The sequence below is a fragment of the Microcaecilia unicolor genome, chromosome 1 (genome assembly GCF_901765095.1).
Source record: "Microcaecilia unicolor chromosome 1, aMicUni1.1, whole genome shotgun sequence".
Taxonomy (NCBI): Eukaryota; Metazoa; Chordata; class Amphibia; order Gymnophiona; family Siphonopidae; genus Microcaecilia; species Microcaecilia unicolor.
The window spans coordinates 41,779,929-41,802,899 of record NC_044031.1 but is presented as its reverse complement, the minus strand read 5'-3'; the positions used below and the strand labels follow the sequence as shown (position 1 = coordinate 41,802,899).

At 43.9% G+C, this 22,971-nt stretch overlaps 1 protein-coding gene across 4 annotated transcripts in view; it reads right to left on the bottom strand.

Annotated features, from left to right (window-relative positions):
- Positions 1-3,065: 3,065 nt before the first annotated feature.
- LOC115465749 overlaps positions 3,066-22,971 on the bottom strand; it is a 71,087-nt gene continuing 51,181 nt past the window's right edge. For 3 of the 4 annotated variants that reach the window (XM_030196458.1, XM_030196474.1, XM_030196482.1), the window contains 3 exons: positions 17,970-18,071; positions 13,407-13,522; positions 3,066-5,366 (listed from right to left, as the gene is read on the bottom strand). In XM_030196458.1, the coding sequence (XP_030052318.1) occupies positions 3,774-5,366; positions 13,407-13,522; positions 17,970-18,071 (1,811 nt within the window). In that variant the 3' untranslated portion in view covers positions 3,066-3,773. The remainder of the gene's footprint in view (positions 5,367-13,406; positions 13,523-17,969; positions 18,072-22,971) is intronic. The other variant, XM_030196467.1, reaches the window with a different exon arrangement.

Below are 22,971 nucleotides of genomic sequence, written 5' to 3'. Positions count from 1 at the left end.
TGTAATGTATATCTGATTTTACTGTAAATCCCAAAGGACTGTCCCAGTCTCTTTTCAATATCCAATATTTAACATTGAATATTTGTAAACCACTTAGAACTTATTTTATTTTTATTTTGTTACATTTGTACCCCGCGCTTTCCCACTCATGGCAGGCTCAATGCGGCTTACATGGGGCAATGGAGGGTTAAGTGACTTGCCCAGAGTCACAAGGAGCTGCCTGTGCCTGAAGTGGGAATCGAACTCAGTTCCTCAGGACCAAAGTCCACCACCCTAACCACTAGGCCACTCCTCCACTGTTGCTACTATTTGAGATTCTACATGGAATGTTGCTATTCCACTACCAACATTCCATGTAGAATTCGGCCCTTGCAGATCACCAATGTGGCCGCACAGGCTTCTGTTTCTGAGAGTCTGACGTCCTGCACGTATGTGCAGGACGTCAGACTCACAGAAGCAGAAGCTTGCACAGCCTTCCACTTGGAATGTTGCTAGTGGAATAGCAACATTCCATGTAGAATCTCCAATAGTATCTATTTTATTACATTTGTACCCCGCGCTTTCCCACTCATGGCAGGCTCAATGCGGCTTACATGGGGCAATGGAGGGTTAAGTGTCTTGCCCAGAGTCACAAGGAGCTGCCTGTGCCTGAAGTGGGAATCGAACTCAGTTCCTCAGTTCCCCAGGACCAAAGTCCACCACCCTAACCACTAGGCCACTCCTCCACTGTTGCTACTATTTGAGATTCTACATGGAATGTTGCTATTCCACTACCAACATTCCATGTAGAATTCGGCCCTTGCAGATCACCAATGTGGCCGCGCAGGCTTCTACATGGAATGTTGCTAGTGGAATAGCAACATTCCATGTAGAATCTCCAATAGTAGCAACATTCCATGTAGAATCTCCAATAGTATCTATTTTATTACATTTGTACCCCGCGCTTTCCCACTCATGGCAGGCTCAATGCGGCTTACATGGGGCAATGGAGGGTTAAGTGACTTGCCCAGAGTCACAAGGAGCTGCCTGTGCCTGAAGTGGGAATCGAACTCAGTTCCTCAGGACCAAAGTCCACCACCCTAACCACTAGGCCACTCCTCCACTGTTGCTACTATTTGAGATTCTACATGGAATGTTGCTATTCCACTACCAACATTCCATGTAGAATTCGGCCCTTGCAGATCACCAATGTGGCCGCACAGGCTTCTGTTTCTGAGAGTCTGACGTCCTGCACGTATGTGCAGGACGTCAGACTCACAGAAGCAGAAGCTTGCGCAGCCTTCCACTTGGAATGTTGCTAGTGGAATAGCAACATTCCATGTAGAATCTCCAATAGTATCTATTTTATTACATTTGTACCCCGCGCTTTCCCACTCATGGCAGGCTCAATGCGGCTTACATGGGGCAATGGAGGGTTAAGTGACTTGGCCAGAGTCACAAGGAGCTGCCTGTGCCTGAAGTGGGAATCGAACTCAGTTCCTCAGGACCAAAGTCCACCACCCTAACCACTAGCCCACTATTTTGGTACAAGCGGTCTAGAAATTAAAATAAACTAAATAAATGAATGAATTAAAAACTGTGTTGTGTTAACTCAAGTTCCCTTTGTCCAATACTACATTTTGTTTAAAGAGCTGAAAGCATTCAGTGCAACATATGCAATAATAAGAGAAATGAAGAGGGAAAAAGCTTTTCACATCACTGTATACGCATACCTTGTGTAGGTGTTCCCAGGGATGCATTTTCGACACATCAGGGGTGGAGTTGCAGTGTATTCACTTGTTTAGAAAATACATGAGTACACATGTACAGTTCATCCACACATTTACACCTGCCTTGAAGCTGCTACAGATGTATGCTATTGGGGCTGGTTCTAAAAGCCTTTTATTTTTTTATAAAGGCACATGGACACAGATTTTACCTTTATAAAATAGATTACTCTTGTAACCTTTCACATAGATGTCCTGTTACTAATTCTAGCCTCTATGGGGCAATTTTAAAATGTGGCACCAAGATACAGGTATCACAATGGGGCTGCTTAGCATCAATTGTGTAACAGCTTCATGGAGGACTTAAGTGTTATAGAATATTAGTACAAAGCCACATTGGGGTGCTGAAATCTAGGAGTGCCCCAGGGGCATAGGCAGAAGTCCATTTTAGGGGGTTGGGCCTGGTATTCTCTCCCCTCCCAACAAAATATTACCTTTGAATGCGAGGCCCAGGCCCCTCATGGCTACGCCAAAGGTATGCCCCACTTTTGGCAGGGCAATGGCTTGTGTAAGTTGGAAAGCTTAAGTCCTCCATGCAATGCGTGAATCTGATAGTATCCTATACTTGCCACTTGGTGAAATGCCCATGGCCTGCCGATGCTCTGCCCACATGTATGCCACCTTCACAGTTATGCACTACGGTCTAGATTCAGTAAATGGTGGCCAAATTTGGGTGCACACTGAGCGCCATTCTGTAAACAGCACTGCAAGTTGGGCGCCGTTTACAGAACAGCGTGTAGCGCCGGGATCCACGCCAAACTTTTAGATGTGAGGATTTACACAAACCGAGACCTGGGATAAACCCCAACACCTCAAAATCTATAGTACTGTGAACATCTATAGTGAATGCCCTGACCCGCCATGGCCACGCCCCCTTTTCAGTTGCACACTAAAATATTTACACGTGTCTTTATAGAATAGTGCTAAGCAGGATTTGTACGTAAATCCAAATGGTTGCCAATTAATGCCAATAACTGTTAGCACCCAATTATTGGCACTGATTGGCGCGTTAATTAAATTGAATATGCAAATTTGTGTACACGATTTTCAGTGCCATTTATGGAATTTAGAGGTAAGTGGCTTTGGTATGTCATAGAATAAAGGCCTAGTGCTTAGGCGCATAACTGCCAAACATTGTTGCCTGCGACACGCACAAGTCCTGCTATTCTATAACTACTACCATTAGGTGCCAAATTATAGAACTGCTATGTCTAATAAGAAAAGATGTTGATGACAATGTTGTACAGGGGAAAAATTTTCATTGTGCTTTTTCATTATGTTTTGTTTTATTACTGTAGCAATATAAATGCATATTTACATGTGTAAAAAATTGTACATACAGCAAAATAAAATAAAATTAGAACTAATGCACACTCTTATTTGGTTATTGTGCTTATAGTACTTTAGCGCCACAACTGAGATAAAATTTTATAAAGATTTTATTTGTGACTTAAATGGAAAAGGCTACTATGAGAATATAAAACATTCAGTAGGAAGTTTGGGTTTGAAGGGGAGAGAGAGGGATAAGCGACCTGAGGTAATTTTCTTTTTTTGTTTTTTTGTTGGAGTGGTGATGTCTGGGCACCCCTAGGGCAGGGGTGGGCAACTACAGTCCTCAAAGGCCATAACCCAGCCGGTTTTTCAAGACTCCCACAATGAACATGAATGATCTATTTGCATACAATAGAAGCAATAGATGATCAATCTATCTCATGCGTACTCATTGTGGGAATCTTGAAAACCCAACTGAGTTGTGGCCCTCGCTGACCATGGTTGCACACCCCTGCAACAGGGGGATCTGTTTGGTCTTGATGATGGGCAAGTCCCCAGGATCTGGATAACTCCCAGCTAGGTCATAAGACTTCACCAACAGGTTAATCTTGAACACAACGGACTTCTCATCCTAGTCATCCTGCTACTGATGCTCTTACTGTGACTGGCCCCAGATCAACCAGGGATGCGGAAGGTCAATAAAAATACAATTAAATAATAATTCTATTCCAACAATCACAATCCTGGATGGAAATCTGTTTTCCTGGGATTTCTGAGCTGGTTGTTCACCCCATCCCTGATTTGCTGTTTCTCCCTCATATTCGTGGTACCAAAGTTCTCTTCTACCAGTTCCAGCAGTTTGCTCTTCACATTGTTGGGAATGGCCATCTTGCCATTGGTTCCAGTGAAGTTTGCCACATGGCACCACTGCTTATAAGTCTGCAGCGGGACAAGAGAGCGGAAGATCCACCCTGCAAACCTCAGTAAACTACCCTGTGATCCAATGTACAGCTCCCGCACTCGCTCCTTACTGACGTTGCACATCTCAATATCCGGAAGGCAGATTCTGTTCATTTTGTAAGCCAAAGAAGCTCTCATCCCTAGTTTGCTTTGTTTCTTTTGGCTCGGCCGTCTCAGTTTGGCCGGCATCCATATGATGTCAGCTACAACTGGCGTAGCTGTTTTATGTGGTGTCTTGGTTGTCACTAGGGTGTCTTCCTTCAGTGGGTTGATATCCGTCTTATTGTCCTGATGGATTTCTTTCTCCGTACATCTACCTCTGTACATCAATGATGCTTCTGTCCCCACACCACAATCATCAATTACAATTAAGGGATACACTGGATGTTCCTCCTGTTCCTTCTTGACAGTCTTTTGGTTTGTGAATGTCTGACCCATATTGTTGAGCTCTGTATTTCTGTGATCCGCTGAATAATAACTCATGGAGCTTTGATTCACATTATTGTGGTCAGTGGCGCTCTGATCCATGGAACTAAGACCCAAGTTATTATGTTCTATGAAGCTACCACCTAGGGTGTTACGGTCATTGGAGTTCATACCATTTTTGTTTTTGGACTTATGACTTATGATCCTGTGTGATATTGGGCTCAAACTCTTGCCATTGTGGTTTGCAAAGCTATGGGCTACGGTGGTGCTGTATATGGAGCTATATCGCTTAGCATTGTGGTCCACAGAAGCATAGTCCAAGATCTTACCATCCATAAAACTACGATACCTACCATTATTTTCTATAGAGCTAAGACCTGTGTTGTTGTGACTTCTGGAGTTATGGCTCTTCATGTAGTGGGCTTTGGAGATAAAGCCCTTGAAGCTGTTGTCTATAGAACTATGCACTTTGGTATTGTATTTTATAGAGCCACGATTCTTGGAATTGTATTTTGTGGAACTATGACCCTTAGCAGTGTGAGTTTTGGAGCTCCAACTTTTAGTGGTGTGGTCTATAGAGACACTGTTTGTGGTGTTGTGGCCTAAAGAGCTCTGACCCATGATGTTAAGTTCTGTGGAGTTATGGTCCAATTTGTTGTAGAAGTCCATTTTGTTGAGGTCTATTGAGTTATGATTCACAGAGTCTTTATCTACACTTCCATAATTTATGATGCAGTGTTCAATCTTATCATTGCATGTTTTGTCCATTGCATCATGATTGACCTCCTCTTCTTTATTCGACATGACCACTCTTTTCAACGGCTCAATGCAGGCTGAAGGCTTCTTCAACTTCGCCCGCTTCTGTCTTCCCCACATAACTCTTCTCACTTCTTGTATGGTTCTTTTCCTTCTGTCTAAGTTTGTCACTAAAGGCACAGAAGTCTGTACAGTAAGAACAAAGCAGCAAAGATAAGTCATGGATTACCATATTGAAAACAAGATGACATATATAAACACCTCTTGCCATTTTAAAAAGTGCAATAAATACCATTTTGTCTTTGTTCCCTACAACAGACACAGTAAAACAGGGCCGGTCCAACTTGGTAAGCATGGTACACATGGCAGAAGGGTGCCAATATTTAGGGGGCACCCAAAGCTGCCGCCAGCACCACTGCTACCTGCTGTACAGGCCCAGCAACAGCAATCAAACAAGCACCAGGAAAACAATGACAGGAAGCCTTCGAGCCCATGTGCTCATGAAGGCCCCTTACAGTCCCGCTCCCTCCGATACAGAATGTGCCAGAGGGGATGAGCCAGCAGAGCCTTCACAAGATCATAGGCTTGAAGGGTTCCTTGTGTTTAGTACTGCTGTTTGTTTGATTGCTGTCAAAGCCTGGAGGTACAGAAGGCTGCAGCAGAAGGGAAGAAGGTAAGTAGGTGGGTTTGAGGGAAAATGTTGCACTGCAGGAGAGAGAGACAGGGTGATGATGAATGGCTGGGTGGGAGACAGGTGGGTACATGGAAGGGAAGGAAACACAGGAGAGGTGATGATGGACTGGGGAATGGGAGTGGGGGATGCTGACTTTGTGAGTGACAGGGAAGGGAAGGAAGAGAAAAAGGAAATGCTGGACAGATACTGGGAATGAGGGTAATAGAAGGGGGTGATTTGTGCCTGAGGGCTGATGTAGGAACCAAAACAGTTAATCCAGACAGTTCCATGTCATCAGAGATATATTGTTTTATTTCGTACGTACTTTATTTATTTTATTTCTATATAGCACTATCATGCAAATTCTAGGTGGGCACAATATGTAATACTTATGTAATCCTTATGTAATACTAAAAGTCTATTTTCTTATATATTTCCACTATTCATGATGTATTGTAAGCCACATTGAGCCTGCAAAAAGGTGGGAAAATGTGGGATACAAATGCAATAAAATAAATAAACAAACAAACATGCATAACAATTAAAATCATAACAACAGAGAACACAAATTTCACAGTACAATATTATCATCAGCATCCTACAAGCCTTAAACCTACAAATCAAATTATGTTGATTTTACTCTAAGTTACCATGGCAAGACTTTCTAGAATTAGAGCATTTTTATATCAAAAGCTTCCTGAAATAAATGAGTTTTCAACATAGCCTTGAATTCTTTCAGACCATGCAGTAAGCAGATTCCCTCAGAGAATGCATTCCACAGGACCTCTTATATAGAAAATAGAATTTCTATATTCCTCCAAGATAGCCAACCGGGAGGAAAGTACAAGCAATGCACCAGATCCTGCAGATCGCAGAGACTTTGAGAGGCCTCAAAGGTTGATGAAGACGTTGAGCAGATGGTAGCACAGAAGAAATCTGTCCACAAAATACTTTAAAAACCAAAAGAAGAATCTTGTATCGAATTTGCAATTCTATAGGTAACCGGTGAAGAACAATAAAGTATGGTGTAATGTGATCACATCTCTTTACACCTTTAATCACACTGCATTCTGTGTAGACTGAAGTGATTTGAGATCATGTTTAGGACCCCTCCCCCCCAATCAATAAACTGTTTGAATTCCTTCAAAAAGGCAATAAATAAATCTTAATAAATAAAATATATAAAACGGGGTATGATGGTATTTTGAACAACCATCCTAACATTTTCTTGGCTTAGATAATCCCCTAAACGAACAACTCTCAACTTTCTAAATATAGTTTGAATTACCTTCCTGATCTGATCTCGCATCAAGAGAGATTGATCTAAAATGACTCCTAAAGATTTGACTCTTTGAACAAACTGAATCTCTACATCATCAACTGTACAGGACTTAGGCAATGAAGACAGTGGAAAACTACTCGGCAACATGATTTGGGTCTTATCCATATTCAGTTTCAGCCGACTGACATATAGCCATTGTTTAATCATTTTAAGTGATAAGATTAGAAAATCTATAGATCTGGAGAAAGGCACTTCAACCTTAAAAATATACTGAATATTATCTGCATAAATTCTATAGTCTACACCAAGGGTTCCTAGCAACTTACACAAAGGTTTCAAGAAAAGGTTAAAGAGAGTTGCTGAGAGTACACCCGAAACCGTATCCATAAATGTAGACAAATTTCCTCTTCTAGAGACCATAAATTTATCTCAGTCAAAAAGGATTAAAACCATTTTATAAACCATTCCACTAATTCCTATAGCTATATAGACTTTCAGAATAAAATCAAAGTTGTTTACACTCTCAATAAAATGATAAGTTTTATAAAGGAAAGCAAAGAACTATACTACACTAGCAGAGTTCACACCAAATTTATTTCAAGGACCCAACACGGACTGTGTTTCAGCTGAACAGCCTGCATCTGGGCGTCTAAAAATTAACAGAAAAGATTTTAAAAAATACAAATCATATACAATTTAAAAATACAGACTAAAACCAACATATAAATTCAATATGACATAGAGGTCCTTTTACTAAGCCGCGGTAGTAAGTGGTCTGCGGTAGTATGGTCGTACTGACCTTTAAATGCATCCACTCTGCAGCCCCCCATTACCTCTCCACTCTCATCTCTCCCTACATTCCTCCCCGTGAACTCCGCTCACTGGACAAATCTCTCTTGTCGCCCCCCTTCTCCTCCACTGCTAACTCCAGACTTCGCTCCTTTTCTCTCGCGGCACCTTATGCCTGGAATAGACTTCCTGGACCTCTACGTCTAGCTCCATCTCTACCTGTTTTCAAATCTATGCTGAAAACCAACCTTTTCACTGCTGCTTTTGGCTCCTAATCCACAATTGCCCTCCCCTTGTCCCTTCCTCTGTTCTCACCCCTTACTTCCCTCACCCGTAACTGTCTTGTCTGTCTGTATTATTTAGATTGTAAGCTCTTTTGAGCAGGGACTGTCTCTTTGTATCAGGTGTTCAGCGCTGCGTGCGTCTGGTAGCGTTATACAAATGCTAATAATAATAATAGTATGGGTGGGTGGAATTGCTGCACTGAGGCCACTTACTACCATGGCCGTACAAAACCTTTTTTTCTATGGAGGTCATAAATGGTCATGTACTAATATAAATATTGGTGCTCAGCCATTAACTGCCTGAGCCCTCAGTGCCTCCTATTAAGTAACCGGTAAGAGCTCATGCACTAACCTGGCGTTAATCGGGCAGCACACTCCGCTACACGACTACTGCCGGGCACACCTACTCCTCACCCCTGCGCTAGAAAATACAAAAGTTATTTTCTGGCACAGGGAATGGTGCGCGCCAAAATCAGAACTACTGGCGGGTACCATTATTATTTTAAATATTTTTTAATAGACAATATTAGATTTATTTATATGTTGATTTTAATTATATTCATTGTATGTCTGATTAACAGTGTACTGTAAACCCCTGAAGCAGACCTTTCAGGCGAAACATGGCCACATCGGGTATCTGGAAATAAATCATCTCAGCTATCTATCCTTTAGTCTGCCTTTTTTTTTTTTTTTTTTTTTTTTACTTACTCTAGTATACATCATATTAACAAATTATTGTAAATGGAAATGATCACTTGTTTTTTTTGTTATTTAGTTTTTTTTTCTTTTACTAGAATCGCTCCAACCTGCTCTACGTGTTAAAAGTGAGGGTCCCAAAAAACAAGGCGGCAAACGATCTGCAAAATCCAATATTTATTTATTTATTGCATTTGTATCCCACATTTTCCCACCTATTTGCGGGTTCAGTGTGGCTTACAATACATTGTGAGTCATGGAATTACATTGGTTACAATATGGTTATGGGTTGTATTGAGAAGAGTTATGGGAAGACAGTCGAAGTCATACATGTTTTGGGAAAACAAGTCAAAGTCAAACATAGTTTGGGAATGGAACAGTAGAATGTAACAATGGGGGAAGTGATCAGCGAGAGAACAATGGCGAGAGAACATTAGGGTATAACAGTTCCATCTGTGGGTAGGGTTTTAAGTGTGGTGAGATTAAGGGGAAGAGAGATCAGAAGGGAGTGTATTGCCTTATCTCTGTTATTGCGTAAGGACTTCATATGTTTTGATTCTTGCCATAGCTTTTCTCGAAGAGGTGAGTTTTCAATAGTTTGCGGAAGTGGGTTAATTCATAAGTCATTTTCAGGTTGCGTGGTAGTGTATTCCAGAAGATTTGTTCATACACGGTATCTTCAATAAAATCTTTTTGTTGTGACATTGATCTGCTGGCTTTCTTTCCTACTTGTTAAAAGTACATTAACTTATAAGACTTTGTACTCCATTTTAATTTACATTATTATATTTTCTTTTATACTTTTTTACTGGTGACATTCACTTATGATTATGTCCTGCTTTTTGGGACATATATACTACATCTGGATACGTGATGTTTAAGTTTTTGTATTTCTTTATTTGGCCTTGTTGGCCAAGAATTGACATTTTGGTTTTATATTGTTAAATCAATAAAATTATTTGAACAAAAAAGAAGAGGGATAGATGTTTTTAAACAAATAAATGTTTGAATTTAACATCATATAGGATAGCTTGAGAATGTTGGTTGACTGAAGGGGACTGTGGCTCAAACGGGACTGAAGAGGGCAACCCCTTGTACTCCCCCCTCCTGATGTGGCCTGCAGGTGCTAAAGCCTGCACTATTGCTATCATGACAGTTATTGTGAGGGGCGGGGCAGCAGCAGAGCACAAAAAGTGGCAGGTGGTAAGTTTTTCTTTCGAGCTGGCAACCCTAGTGCCCTAGCAAGAGGGAGACAGCAATGCGAACAGCAAACTTCAACATGGGAGGTGAGGCAGGTAGAAAAAAACACTAAAATAGTCAGACCTCACTTCGTAAGGAAGAACAGCAATAACCATTTTTTTTTTTGGGGGGGGGGGAGGGGGGGAGGTCCTGATTTATAGATTGCAGGGGCACCAGGACACCAGAAACCCTAGCACCAGCCCTGGCGAGAAATGATAAAATCTCTACTCCATATGTGTTTCTCCGCAACCATGTTCTGTACCACAGAGCAGAAGCACTGGTAGGAAGGAACACAGTAAACAGTAAAATGTAGGCCAAATTAGTGGTGGTTTCTGCTTTAGTAAGGGTCTGGTTCTAATTCAGGCTACACACCACTCAGTCTGGCTTGAATGTTCCTAGCATCAGAGGTTCATTCCCAGCTGTATGCCAGCCTACCTAGGTGAGAGTTCCTGAAGGGCGTTCTCAGATGGTTCTTATCAGGATGACTGAGATCTTCACCAGCTACTAGGGTAGTTCAAAAGCAGTGATCACAGGCACTCCGGGATAGAAGGGAGTACCAGTATTACTCAGCAGTGATAACTGGCTGGGTAAGGACACAGCTGTAGGGGGCTCTGCCAGGAACCAAGATTCATGTCTCATAGCCTTAGGACTGTTGTCACAATAGATTTGCTGTTTGGAAGGTGGTTAAAATGAGTGAAGACAGGGCCAGCTCAAGCCTGAGACAGGTGAGGCACTGGCTCTCAGGCACCAAAATCCCCTGCCTCTGATATCACTAAGGTTACCATATGTCCGGTTTTACCCGGATACGTCCTCTTTTTTTTTTTTTTTTTAATTTTATTTTATTGAGTTTTATAATACATTTAGTCATACAACATAAATGTCAGAAAAAAGGAAATAAAAAATATCAAAATGTTACAAATCATGGAATAATCCAAAATACATTTAGACCACAATTTATCAGGCAAGAAACAAGGAAAAAGAAAAAAGAAAATATACAACAATAATCTAAAGAGCGGTATCATGCAGTTACCCACAGCCGAATATCAGCGTATCAAACCTATTGAACATTCAAGGTTGAGTTTCTCTACTTTCTCTAGAGTTAATAAAGACCTTCATTTTTTGGGGTTCAAGAAACATATATGTAACTGAATCAAAAGATATAATACAACGACATGGAAATTTCAAAACGAATAAAGCGCCTAAAGCAATAACTTTAGGTTTCAATCTCATAAATTCTCGTCTCCGCAATTGAGTTTCTTTATTTAAATCTGGATATATGCGAACTTGTTCTCCAAGAAATTTCTCTTTTAAATGCTTGAAATATAATCTAAAAATATTGTTTCTATCAAGTTCAATCGCGAATGATATCAAAAGGGTTGTCCTTTCCGTCACAGTGTCCAGTGAATTCTCCAAAAGAGCTGTTAAATTTTCAAGCTGACTTTGGGCAGCCAAGGGGTCCGGTTTCTTAATCCCAGTTAAATAGTAGGCCTTATTGATAGGTGGAAAAGCCTCTGGAGGAATTTTAAGTATTTCCTGAAAGTATCTACGCAACATGTCTATAGGTGAAATCAAGGGAGCTTTAGGAAAATTTATAAACCGTAAGTTATTCTTTCTCCCCTGGTTATCCAAGTATTCTATTTTTCTCTTCAATATATCTCTATCTTTAGAAACCTCTCCTGAAAACGACTGCAAGATGGAGATTTCAGCCTTTAAATTGTTAACTTGATTGTCTTGAACTTGAATTTTCTCCAATAAGTTCTGCTGAGATAATTTTAAGTCCGAAATTTCTTTAGTAAAGGAATTAGTTACCTTTATTAGCAGAGAGTTCATTCCTTGAAGCACGTCCCATAGGGAGTCCAAAGTTACGACAGCAGGTTTTCTCAGCTCCGAACCTTTGATAGAAGCTATTCCCGCAAGCATGGGGGTCGAGGTGGTATTATCCCTCCATCTTTCCGTTGTTCCCTCTGTCGGGACAAGTATCGCCGAGGTACCTCCTAGGAACGCTTGGTTATCCTCCTCTCCGGGAGTCAAGCAAGGTGTTCCTGCCTCGGAGAAAAAGCTACTTCCGGGTCGCGGAGGTGCTGTATTTTCGAGTGGGCTCAACGAGACCGCTCCTTCGCTGTGACCCAGGGAAACATCCGCGGGTCGATCCGAGGTGGGTGCTTGCATGATTTGTGGGAGAATACCGACTTGCTCCAGGGTCAGCTGCCGGGGAGCGGGAATAGTTCCAGGTACCGAGGAGGACGGTCCCCTGGTCTTCCCCTTCCTCTTTCCCATAACCTGGGATAGGAATTTCTCGCCCGAAGGTTTCCTTGTGAAGTCGGAGCTCTCACGCTTCCGCTCTAATCCGCCATCTTGCCCTTATGTCCCGGATACGTCCTCTTTTTGAGGACATGGCTGTGCAACTGGGCGGGTTTTGCCAACTTGCCCGTTTGTCTAGATTTCCGGACAAACGGGCCTAGTGGTGTCCTATCCTCCACTCCCCTTACCTTACTATACTGCCCTGGTGGTCTAGTGACCTCTTCGGGGCAGGAAAGAGCCCCCCCTTTCCTGGCCCCAGCGCCTGCATGCTGTTCCTTGCTGACTCTGGTCCTGGCGCCGATTCAAAATGGCCGCCAACAGATGACGTCTCACGAGGCCGCGTCAACTCTGGGCGGCCATTTTGAATCAGCGCCGGGACCGGAGTCAGCAAGGAACAGCATGCAGGTGCTGGGGGCAGGAAAGAGGGGGCTCTTTCCTGCCCCGAAGAGATCACTAGACCACAAGGGCAGTATAGCAAGATAAGGGGAGGGGAGGATAGGACACCCTTAGGGGTGTGTGACAGGGGTGGGGGGGATGTGACAGGGGGCAGGGTGGGGGCGTGATGTGGGCGGGTTGGGGGTGGGGGGCAGGGCATTTGCCCTCTTTTTTGGGGGAGCAAATATGGTAACCCTAGATATCACCGGTTTACACCAATATGGGGATGGGGAGGGGGGAATGGGCAAAAGCAAAGTTGGCTTAGGGCACCACAACCTCTTGAGCCAGCCCTGGATGAAGTTCAACACTACTACTAATGAGGCTCCTGGTGTTGTAGCCCAGTAAAGGCCAATTCTGAGCTGGAGCCTCAAGGAGGAAACAGACAAAAAAAAAAAAAAACAACACCCCACATACGAAAGGAAGTCTGGGTCAGGGGAAAATATATAAACAGAAGCTAGGATCACAATGTGGAAGCAAGAGCATGAGGGTTTACAAACATGCACAAGGTGTAACATACTCTGTCCTACCTTGTCTTTCTCTAGGGTCGCAGGCTTCAAATGCTTGAAAAGATGAGTCAGGAAGAATATCTGATGATGTTCCATTCTAGCAATGCGCTTCTCCAACCGCTCCAATATTGCAAGAACTGCAGTGTAGAGAAGAAAAAGAAGAACCCCCTTTTACTAAATACACAGTACAGGTAAGATAGAACATGGCAAATGCTTACTTTAGGGTCTATGACATATGTTCCAGCCCTTGAATGCACAAAGGCCTGAAAGGAAAATAATAGCAAGAGCATGAAAAAAAAACTGGCATGTCTGTACATTCAAATGAAGAAACGTCATATGCAAAGCAGGGGTTTTACACTAAGGGGATCAATAGAAATCAAACAAAATAAAACATGGAAAAGAAAATAAGATGATACCTTTTTTATTGGACATAACTTAATACATTTCTTGATTAGCTTTCGAAGGTCGCCCTTCTTCCTCAGATCGGAAATAAGCAAATGTGCTAGCTGACAGTGTATATAAGTGAAAACATTCAAGCATTACTATGACAGTAAAATAGATGCTATTGGAGATTCTACATGGAATGTTGCTACTATTGGAGATTCTATGTGGAATGTTGCTACTATTGGAGATTCTACATGGAATGTTGCTATTCCACTAGCAACATTCCATGTAGAAGGCTGCGCAGGCTTCTGTTTCTGTGAGTCTGACGTCCTGCACGTACGTGCAGGACGTCAGACTCACAGAAGCAGAAGCCTGCGCGGCCACATTGGTGATCCGCAAGGGCCGACTTCTACATGGAATGTTGCTAGTGGAATAGCAACATTCCATGTAGAATCTATAGAAATCAAACAAAATAAAACATGGAAAAGAAAATAAGATGATACCTTTTTTATTGGACATAACTTAATACATTTCTTGATTAGCTTTCAAAGGTTGCCCTTCTTCCTCAGATCGGAAATAAGCAAATGTGCTAGCTGACAGTGTATATAAGTGAAAACATTCAAGCATTACTATGACAGTCTGACAGGGTGGAAGGATGGGGGTGGGTAGGAAGTATGCATGGGGACATCAAAGCATATCATTGATATTCTAACAGGATGGGTGTGGATAGGTGAGGGGTGGGGTGATCAACAGAGACATACAGCTTTATGGTTTATAATGGGCTAGGGGAGAAGTCAAGGTGTGGCATACGAACCTACAGTATCTCTCAGTACCACAGTTACTGATTCCTGAGGTGTATACTTAACTCTACCTGTGAGCAACCTTACACGCAGTGTTATGACACCATGCTGGGAGCATCGGGCCACAAAGTCATGGCCTAATGCTGCTGGGCTGCATCTTAAAGGGGTCAAACATATTAACCCACTAAACACAAACCCCATCCTGAGGACCCCTTCCAAATGAAGACACACACCTCCCTATCCAGAATGTTTCCACCAAATCAATTTCACAGCCTCCCTCCCACCGAACTCCCTCCTCTCACCAGAAGACCCCCTAGCCACCACCCGCTAGGCCTCTCTAGCCTCCTAAAAGCCCTCCCTGGGTCCATCTTAAAAATCCATGGTCTCTTGTTACTCTTGTCTTTGCTGGAACCAGGTTCAAAATGAGAACGGATAAAGCCATGAGGCTGGATGAGATACATCCCAGGAGACAGAGAACTCAGAGAGAACTTGGCAGGTCCTCTTAAAGATTTGTTTACTGCTAAGGGCTGCCAATGCCATTTTGTCATGATGCCTCTGTATAAATCCCTTGTGCAATCACACCTTTATTTACTTTATTTATTTGGATATGTCCCTGTCCCTGGAGGGCTCACAATATAATTTTGTACCTGAGGCAATAGAGGGTTAAGTGAGTTGCCCAAGATCACAAAGAGCAGCAGTGGGATTTGAACCGGCCACCTCTGGATGTCAAGACTGGTGCTCTAACCACAAGGCCACTCCTCCACTGCATGTTCAACAGCACTTCGAGTATTGTGTGCAGTTCTGATCATCCCATCAGAAGGCCTGAGACTCAGTCAGTGTGCTCAGCACTTTATGGCGCTGGCATTGAATTTCTGGTTATACAGAACCAATAAAAACATAGCTGGTTAAGTGCAATATTTAGCACTTAAATGGCAATGAGAAACTGCATAAAGACAGGACTGCGTTTTATCTGGTTCTATGGCTATCTTAACCAGTTAAGTACTGCATATCAACACTTAACCAGCTAAGTGCCAACTCTTCCCACAGAATGTCCCCAGCATAGATGTTTTCAGCTTGGGCACTAAGGGGTGAATTTTATAAATGGTGTCCAGAAAAAATCCACTTAAGCGGTATTCTATATGCCTCACCTAAAGTTCAGCGTGGCTTACAGAATAACACTGAAGTGGAGAGGTCGTGTGTAAATGTAGGCGTCCATTTATTTGCACCAATGAAAATATGGTACAAGCGCCCATGCCTACATTTATGTGCAGAGCACCGATATTCTGTAATTACATGCGTAACTCAAAACCACGACCCCGATCCACCCCAAAATGCTCATGACCCTCCCATTTCCGCGCTGTGTGTAAATTTTAGGCAAATCCTGCACCTACATATACACACATAAGTACCAATTAAATCTAATTAGTGCCAATAATTGCTTGTTAAAAAGCTAATTATTGGCACTAATTGGCTCATAATTCTATTAAATTGTGTGTGCAAATCGGGGGCATGCCTAAATTTGCATGTGCATCTTTGGCGATTTTTTTTATAGAATTAGGGGGTAACTGGGCATTTTCAGCAGCACTATCTGGTTAAGTACTACTGAAAATGCCTGGTCAGCCCTGGACAGGCAATTTAAACTGCCAGGAGATTCTCCTGGCCAGTAGCAGCCTAACCATTAAGCCCCCAGAGATGGGGGCCTCAGGTGACACTCTTATGGCGGCCCAAGGCAATCTGCCACCTGAGGCAGGGCTGAAATGGTGCCATGGCTCCTCAGCATCATGCCCCCCCCCCATCAGCTCCTTCCTGCCCCCCCCCAGCCACGGTCTAACATCTCTCCCCCCCAACGAGCTTACCTTCTTTTTTTTGATGTTCTCAAAGTTGGAGGCTGCAGCAGTCCCCATATGCTGCCCTGCTGCCGGCACCGGTGTGTCCTCTGAACTGCGGCCCGCCGCCCGCCTCTCTGGCATAACTTCCTGTTTTCTTGGAGGCGGGCCGCAGTACAGAGGCGATGCCGGTGCCAGCGGCAGGGCAGCGTATGGGGACTACTGCAGCCTCCAACTTTGAGAATAACAAAAAAAAGAAGGTAGATTTGTTGGGGGGAGAGATGTTAGACCGTGGGTTGGGGGAGCAGGAAGGAGCTGATGGGGGGGGGGGGGGGCACGATGCTGGGGGGCCATGGCACCATTTTATCCCTGCCTCAGGTGGCAGATTGTTTTGGGCTGCCCTGCTCCTGGCTATTGAAAACATTTTGAATATCAGGCCCAGAGAAGATTCAGAGAAGAGTAACAAAAATGATAAAGGGATACAACTTGGAGATGATATGATACATTTCTAAAATCATGAGCGGTCTGAACAGTTATATAGGAAACAGTTCTTTGACCTTTCAAACAACACAAAACAAGAGGATCTCCATGAAACTATAGCCAGCAGATCAAAAATAATTTTTTTTTCAATCAAACATATAAAAGGCGAGTGTCGTACTCACTCGCAAATGCGCAGTAGAGACTTCCCTCTCTGCCCCGCCCCTGCATCAATACATGATGAGGGGGGCGGGACAGAGCGGGAAGTCTCTATTGCGCATGCCGCAGACGTACTCGCAACCGCTCCACCCTCCCCCCCCGAGGTCACTGCTACCGCTCCCCACCCGGAGTTGCCGCCACCGCCGCCTCTCCACCCGGCCCGAGCACTGTCTTTCTTATTGAACTTACATCGCACCAAGCAGACTCAGCAGGCACATCAGCAAAGCTGCCGTCGGGACGGGCTTCCTTCTCTGCCTGTGTCCCGCCCTCGCCGCGTTACGTCACACGAGGGCGGGACACAGGCAGAGAAGGAAGGCCGTCCTGATGGCAGCTCTGCTGATGTGCCTGCTGCGTCTGCGTGGTGCGATGTAAGTTCAATAACAGACAGTGCTCGGGCTGGGGGGGGGGGGGCCGAGCAGCGGCGACCTCGGGGGGGGGGGGCCTCAGACCCCCCCCCCCATTCCAAAACGAGCCCGTTTACACGGGCTCAACGGCTAGTCAATGCATAATTAAACTGTGGAATCTGCTGTCGGAGGATACGGTCAAAGCAACTGAAACACAGATTCAAAAGAGGTTTAGATAAGCTCCAGGACGGAAAGTCAGTGAAAGATTATTATCTAGATAGATTTGGGAAAGCAATGTTCATCCCTGGAAATGAGTTATGAGAAACTGGACCTACTTTTTGGGAACTGCTGGGTACAGAGACCAGATGCTGGGCTCAGTAAGCCTTGGTCTGACACAGCATGGCTTTTCTTATGAACACTCACTGCTGCTAAACCAACCTAAATGCGTTCACATCGCACCATTTTCTGACAATCCTCCACTTCTGTAGTGAGCACCATTTGATCTCACCAGCAAGTGGAGCTCTTGGTACTCACTGGTGTTGGTCCCTAAAATACTGGAACCAGCATTCTCCATCACCCAGGGTTCCTCTCCCTGCTCAATCCTGGACACCACTTCTGGCTTCTTGATGGGAAAACCTGTTCAAGAAAGGACAGAGAGAGACCAAAGTGGCTCACATGCTGAAAAATACTGGCAGGGAACTTTCTGAACAGATTTTTTCTAGCTTTTGTTTCAAACTAATGCAGCTGTGATCAGAGAAGATGGAGGGCTTACTTTCCAGAAAGTTCCTCCTGCTCTGAGTCTTTGGCAGAACCTTTGGCAAAACAGGGACCCTGGTAATGGCTAGAGGAACACTACTAAGCAGCATAAGGTAAAGAAAATAATGCATATATGTAACCAAAGACTAAAGTAATATTTATATAGAAGCATCAAGATAATAGAACACTGATATCACAGGTCCCTTTTTCTGTCTCTGATGGCGCACAGGCATTTTGCCTAACACACAATGGCGACACCTGGTGGCCAGTCTCAGAATACACGCCTCAATCCTTGACCCTCAGCAAACGGCCACTGCTGCAATAACTAAGGAAAGAGAAGAGGGTTGAAATGATGAAACTCCCTGCGTAATTTTGAATGGAGGAAGTTGCCAGGCCCCAAAATGATAAAAATCCTTAAATGATTATACGCCGGATAAAATAAAAGCAATGTACCCAAGTGCAAAGGATAACTTTTGGAGATGCGAGAAGGGGAAAGGAGCCTATTTTCATATATGGTGGGAATGCCCGGTAGTGCAGGTATTCTGGGGAGAAGTAACAGGCTTCTTAACAAAGGCGGTGGGTAGTTTGGTCCCTTCTGATCCTAAGTGGTGTTTAATGGGTTGGGGAAACAGGAAGGGGAAGAAACGGCAATGTAGAATTAAATGTATGGGTTTGGCAGCAGCGAAAACGATTATGGCTTTAAAATGGAAACAAACAAGGGGACCCACGGGGAAAGACTGGATAGAGAAATTTAGGATGGTGGTAGCGAGGTAATTAAATTTGCTGATGACACAAAGTTATTCAAAATCGTTAACTCGCGACAGGATTGTGAAAAATTACAAAAGGACCTTACGAGACTGGGCGGCTAAATGGCAGATGACGTTTAATGTGAGCAAGTGCAAGGTGATGCATGTGGGAAAAAAGAACCCGAATTATAGCTACGTCATGCAAGGTTCCACGTTAGGAGTTACGGACCAAGAAAGGGATCTGGGTGTCGTCGTCGATAATACACTGAAACCTTCTGCTCAGTGTGCTGCTGCGGCTAGGAAAGCGAATAGAATGTTGGGTATTATTAGGAAAGGTATGGAAAACAGGTGTGAGGATGTTATAATGCCATTGTATCGTTCCATGGTGCGACCGCACCTTGAGTATTGTGTTCAATTCTGGTCGCCGCATCTCAAGAAAGATATAGTAGAATTGGAAAAGGTGCAGCGAAGGGCGACTAAAATGATAGTGGGGATGGGACGACTTCCCTATGAAGAAAGACTAAGGAGGCTAGGGCTATTCAGCTTGGAGAAGAGACGGCTGAGGGGAGACGTGATAGAGGTATATAAAATAATGAGTGGAGTGGAACAGGTGGATGTGAAGCGTCTGTTCATGCTTTCCAAAAATACTAGGACTAGGGAGCATGCGATTAAACTACAGTGTAGTAAATTTAAAACAAATCGGAGAAAATGTTTCTTCACCCAACGTGTAATTAAACTCTGGAATTCATTGCCGGAAAATATGGTGAAGGCGGTTAGCTTAGCAGAGTTTAAAAAGGGGTTGGACGGTTTCCTAAAGGACAAGTCCATAAACCGCTACTAAACGGACTTGGAAAAATCCAAAATTCCAGGAATAACATGTATAGAATGTTTGTACGTTTGGGAAGCTTGCCAGGTGCCCTTGGCCTGGATTGGGCGCTGTCGTGGACAAGATGCTGGGCTTGATGGACCCTTGGTCTTTTCCCAGTATGGCATTACTTATGTACTTATGTAGCCATGGAAAAGATGACGGATAGACGTAGAGGGAGATTTAGCCCCACAGCAGAAGAATGGATATATATCAGGAGGTCATTATGGATGGAACCTCAGAGAAACGGGCGGGTTAAACCAAAACAGAAAGGAATAAGGAGTGGGGGGTTGAGCAGCTTGGAAGAGGTATGGGGAGAAAAATGATTTATGGAAATGTTTGAATATTTGTAATTTGGAATGTTATGGGAGCTACTTGCTCCAAAGTGATGTTAACATGGTTGTTTAATAAAAATATATACATAAAAAAAAAAATCCTTAAATGACAGAGGTTCCAGCACCCCCTGTGATAACTTGTTCCCATGTTTGAATCTCTTTACAGAGGGCTCAGTGCAGAGGGACATGGCTTCAATTCACACCTCAGATCTTCTGTTCCTTGGGTATATAGAGACAGGAGATGCTGCAGATAGTGTGTTCACAGCCTCGTGGAGGTGGGAGACAATTATCTTGCAGTGGTGACACCTTATAGCTGGGCTTAAGATCTGTCATTTCAGAATTCTGGAAGGTGAATCGCTGGTCTACAGTAAGCTGGGGAAGAGGGATGGGATATAAAATATTGTGAATGGAGGCCCACGGCCCTGGATTCCGGCCGGCTAGAAGAAACTGAAAAATCGAAAACAAACATGACTCATATGGACATCCTTCAGTGAAATTAGTGCAATCAAAAATTTCTAAACTAATAGTAACAAGTGGAATCCTTCACAGAGCAGGAACAGCACAGGCAACAGAAGCGCAAGCTTCCGACACACAGACACATGCCACACCCAAGAACAAGTACATAAGAGGCAGCAGCAGTGCAAGCTTGCTACACACACGCAAACACAGTCCCTCCACAAAACAGGAACAGCACAGGCAACAGCAATGTAAGCTTCCCACACACACTGCCACACCCGAGAACAGGTACAGTACATGCAGCAGCAGTGCAAGCGTCTCACACACACACACAAACTAATTACCACACCCCAGAAACAGTGGTGTAGGAAGGGGGAGCGGTGGGACGGTCTGCCCCGGGTGCACGCCGCTGGGGGGGTGTCGGCTCTGCTGGTTCCCTGCTCCCTCTGCCCTGGAACAGGTTACTTCGTGTTCCGGGGCAGAGAGAGCAGGGAACCAGCGGAGCCGACGCAACTCCCAGCGACATGCACTCGGGGCGGTTCAGCCCTCCCACCTGTCCCTCGCCGCTTTCCTATGTAAGTACGCGCTCTGGGGGGGAGGGTGTGCTCCGGAGGGGGGAGGTGCTGCACCGGGGGGGGGGGGGGGGGGGGAGGATGCGCAGCGGCGACCCGCCTCGGGTGTCAGCTGCCCTTGCTACGGCACTGCCCAGAAAAGGTACAGCACAGGCAGAAGCTGTGCAAGCTTCCGACACACAGATACATGCCACACCGAGAACGGGTACAGAAGAGGCAGCAGCAGTGCAAGCTTCCTCCCTCCCAGTTTCTGCACAGAACAGGAAGGATCTGTGCTCCCTCACCTCTAATGCACAGAACAGGAAGGATCTGTGCTCCCTCACCTCTAATCTGGTACAGCTGAGGCAGCAGCAGGGCAAGCTTCCCTGACATGCACTGCTCTAAAGAGAGCAGCTCTCAGAATGGGAGGGTAATTCAGTCTGACTGTGCAGTCTGATTTTTCTGTCCACCCACTCATTTCACAGGGGCAATTTGAGCAGTCATTACATATTCATGAATTTTAGACTCAGCTGATCAAGAGCGGAGCCAAATCCTAAGATAATGAACTTTAAAAATGGAAGATTACTGGAAAGGACTTTTCACTTCCCACCCAATGAGATTCACACAGTGGATGAAAGTGGTGCTGACGACCTGCTGGGAATCTGCATTCAAACTTAGGAAAAGGTAAACTTGGGGTTAAATAGGCAATTTCCAAAGTCTTTTTAAAATTATCTGCTTACTTAACAAAGGCAGTTTAGAGTACAGTTTAGCATTTAAAGTCACTGTTTCTGAGTGATAAAATATCAGTTTAGAGCACAACTAGCAGCTAAAATAAGTCCTTTTTAGATAGAGTGGCACTAGAAAAGGTAGAAAAAGAATGAGACGACTTTCATGGATTGAATAAACTGCCTTTCTGTGGTACAACTAAAGCAGTTTACATATATTATATGCAGGTACTTTCTCAGTATCTAGTGGGCTCACAATCTAAGAGCCCCTTTTACAAAGCTGCGGCAAAAGGGGGTCTGTGCTGACGTTGACACATTTTTATTTGTTACATTTGTATCCCACATTTTCCCACCTATTTGCAGGTCTATAAAATTCTGAAGGAATGGATAAACACGAATCAATTGTTAATCTATCAAAAAATAAAAAGACCCCCATAGATATTTAATTTCTTTTCAAGATAAGCAGTATGTGTATTATGATCCTACTAAACTTGAATCTTTTCTGTTGTTGCGTGAAAAGGTGGAGAGTTACACCTAAAAATTTTGTGGTTCTGTTAGTGATGGATTTTGATTCCTAGAATTATTTCTTAAACATAGAAACATGACGGCAGATAAAGGCCAAATGACCCATCCAATCTGCCCATCCTCTGCAACCCCCAATTCTACCTGTTCCTAAGCGATCCCACATGCTTATCCCATGCCTTTTTAAATTCTGGAACAGTCCTAGACTCCACCACCTCCATCGGAAGGCCATTCCACGCCTCCACCACCCTTTCTGTGAAATAATACTTCCTTAGGTTACTCCTAAGCCTATTCCCTCTTAACTTTGTCATATGCCCTCTCATTCCAGAGCTCTCCTTCATTTGAAAAAGGCTCTCTTCCTGTACATAAATGCTCTTGAGATATTTAAATGTTTCTATCATGTCTCCTCTCTCCCTCCTCTCTTCCAGCATATACACGTTGAGGTTCATAAGCCTGTCCCTATAATTTTTGCATTCAAGACCGTTTACTAATTTCGTAGCCGCCCTCTGGACCGACTCCATCCTGTTTATATCCTTCAGTAGCTGCGGTCTCCAGAACTGCACGCAGTACTCCAAATGAG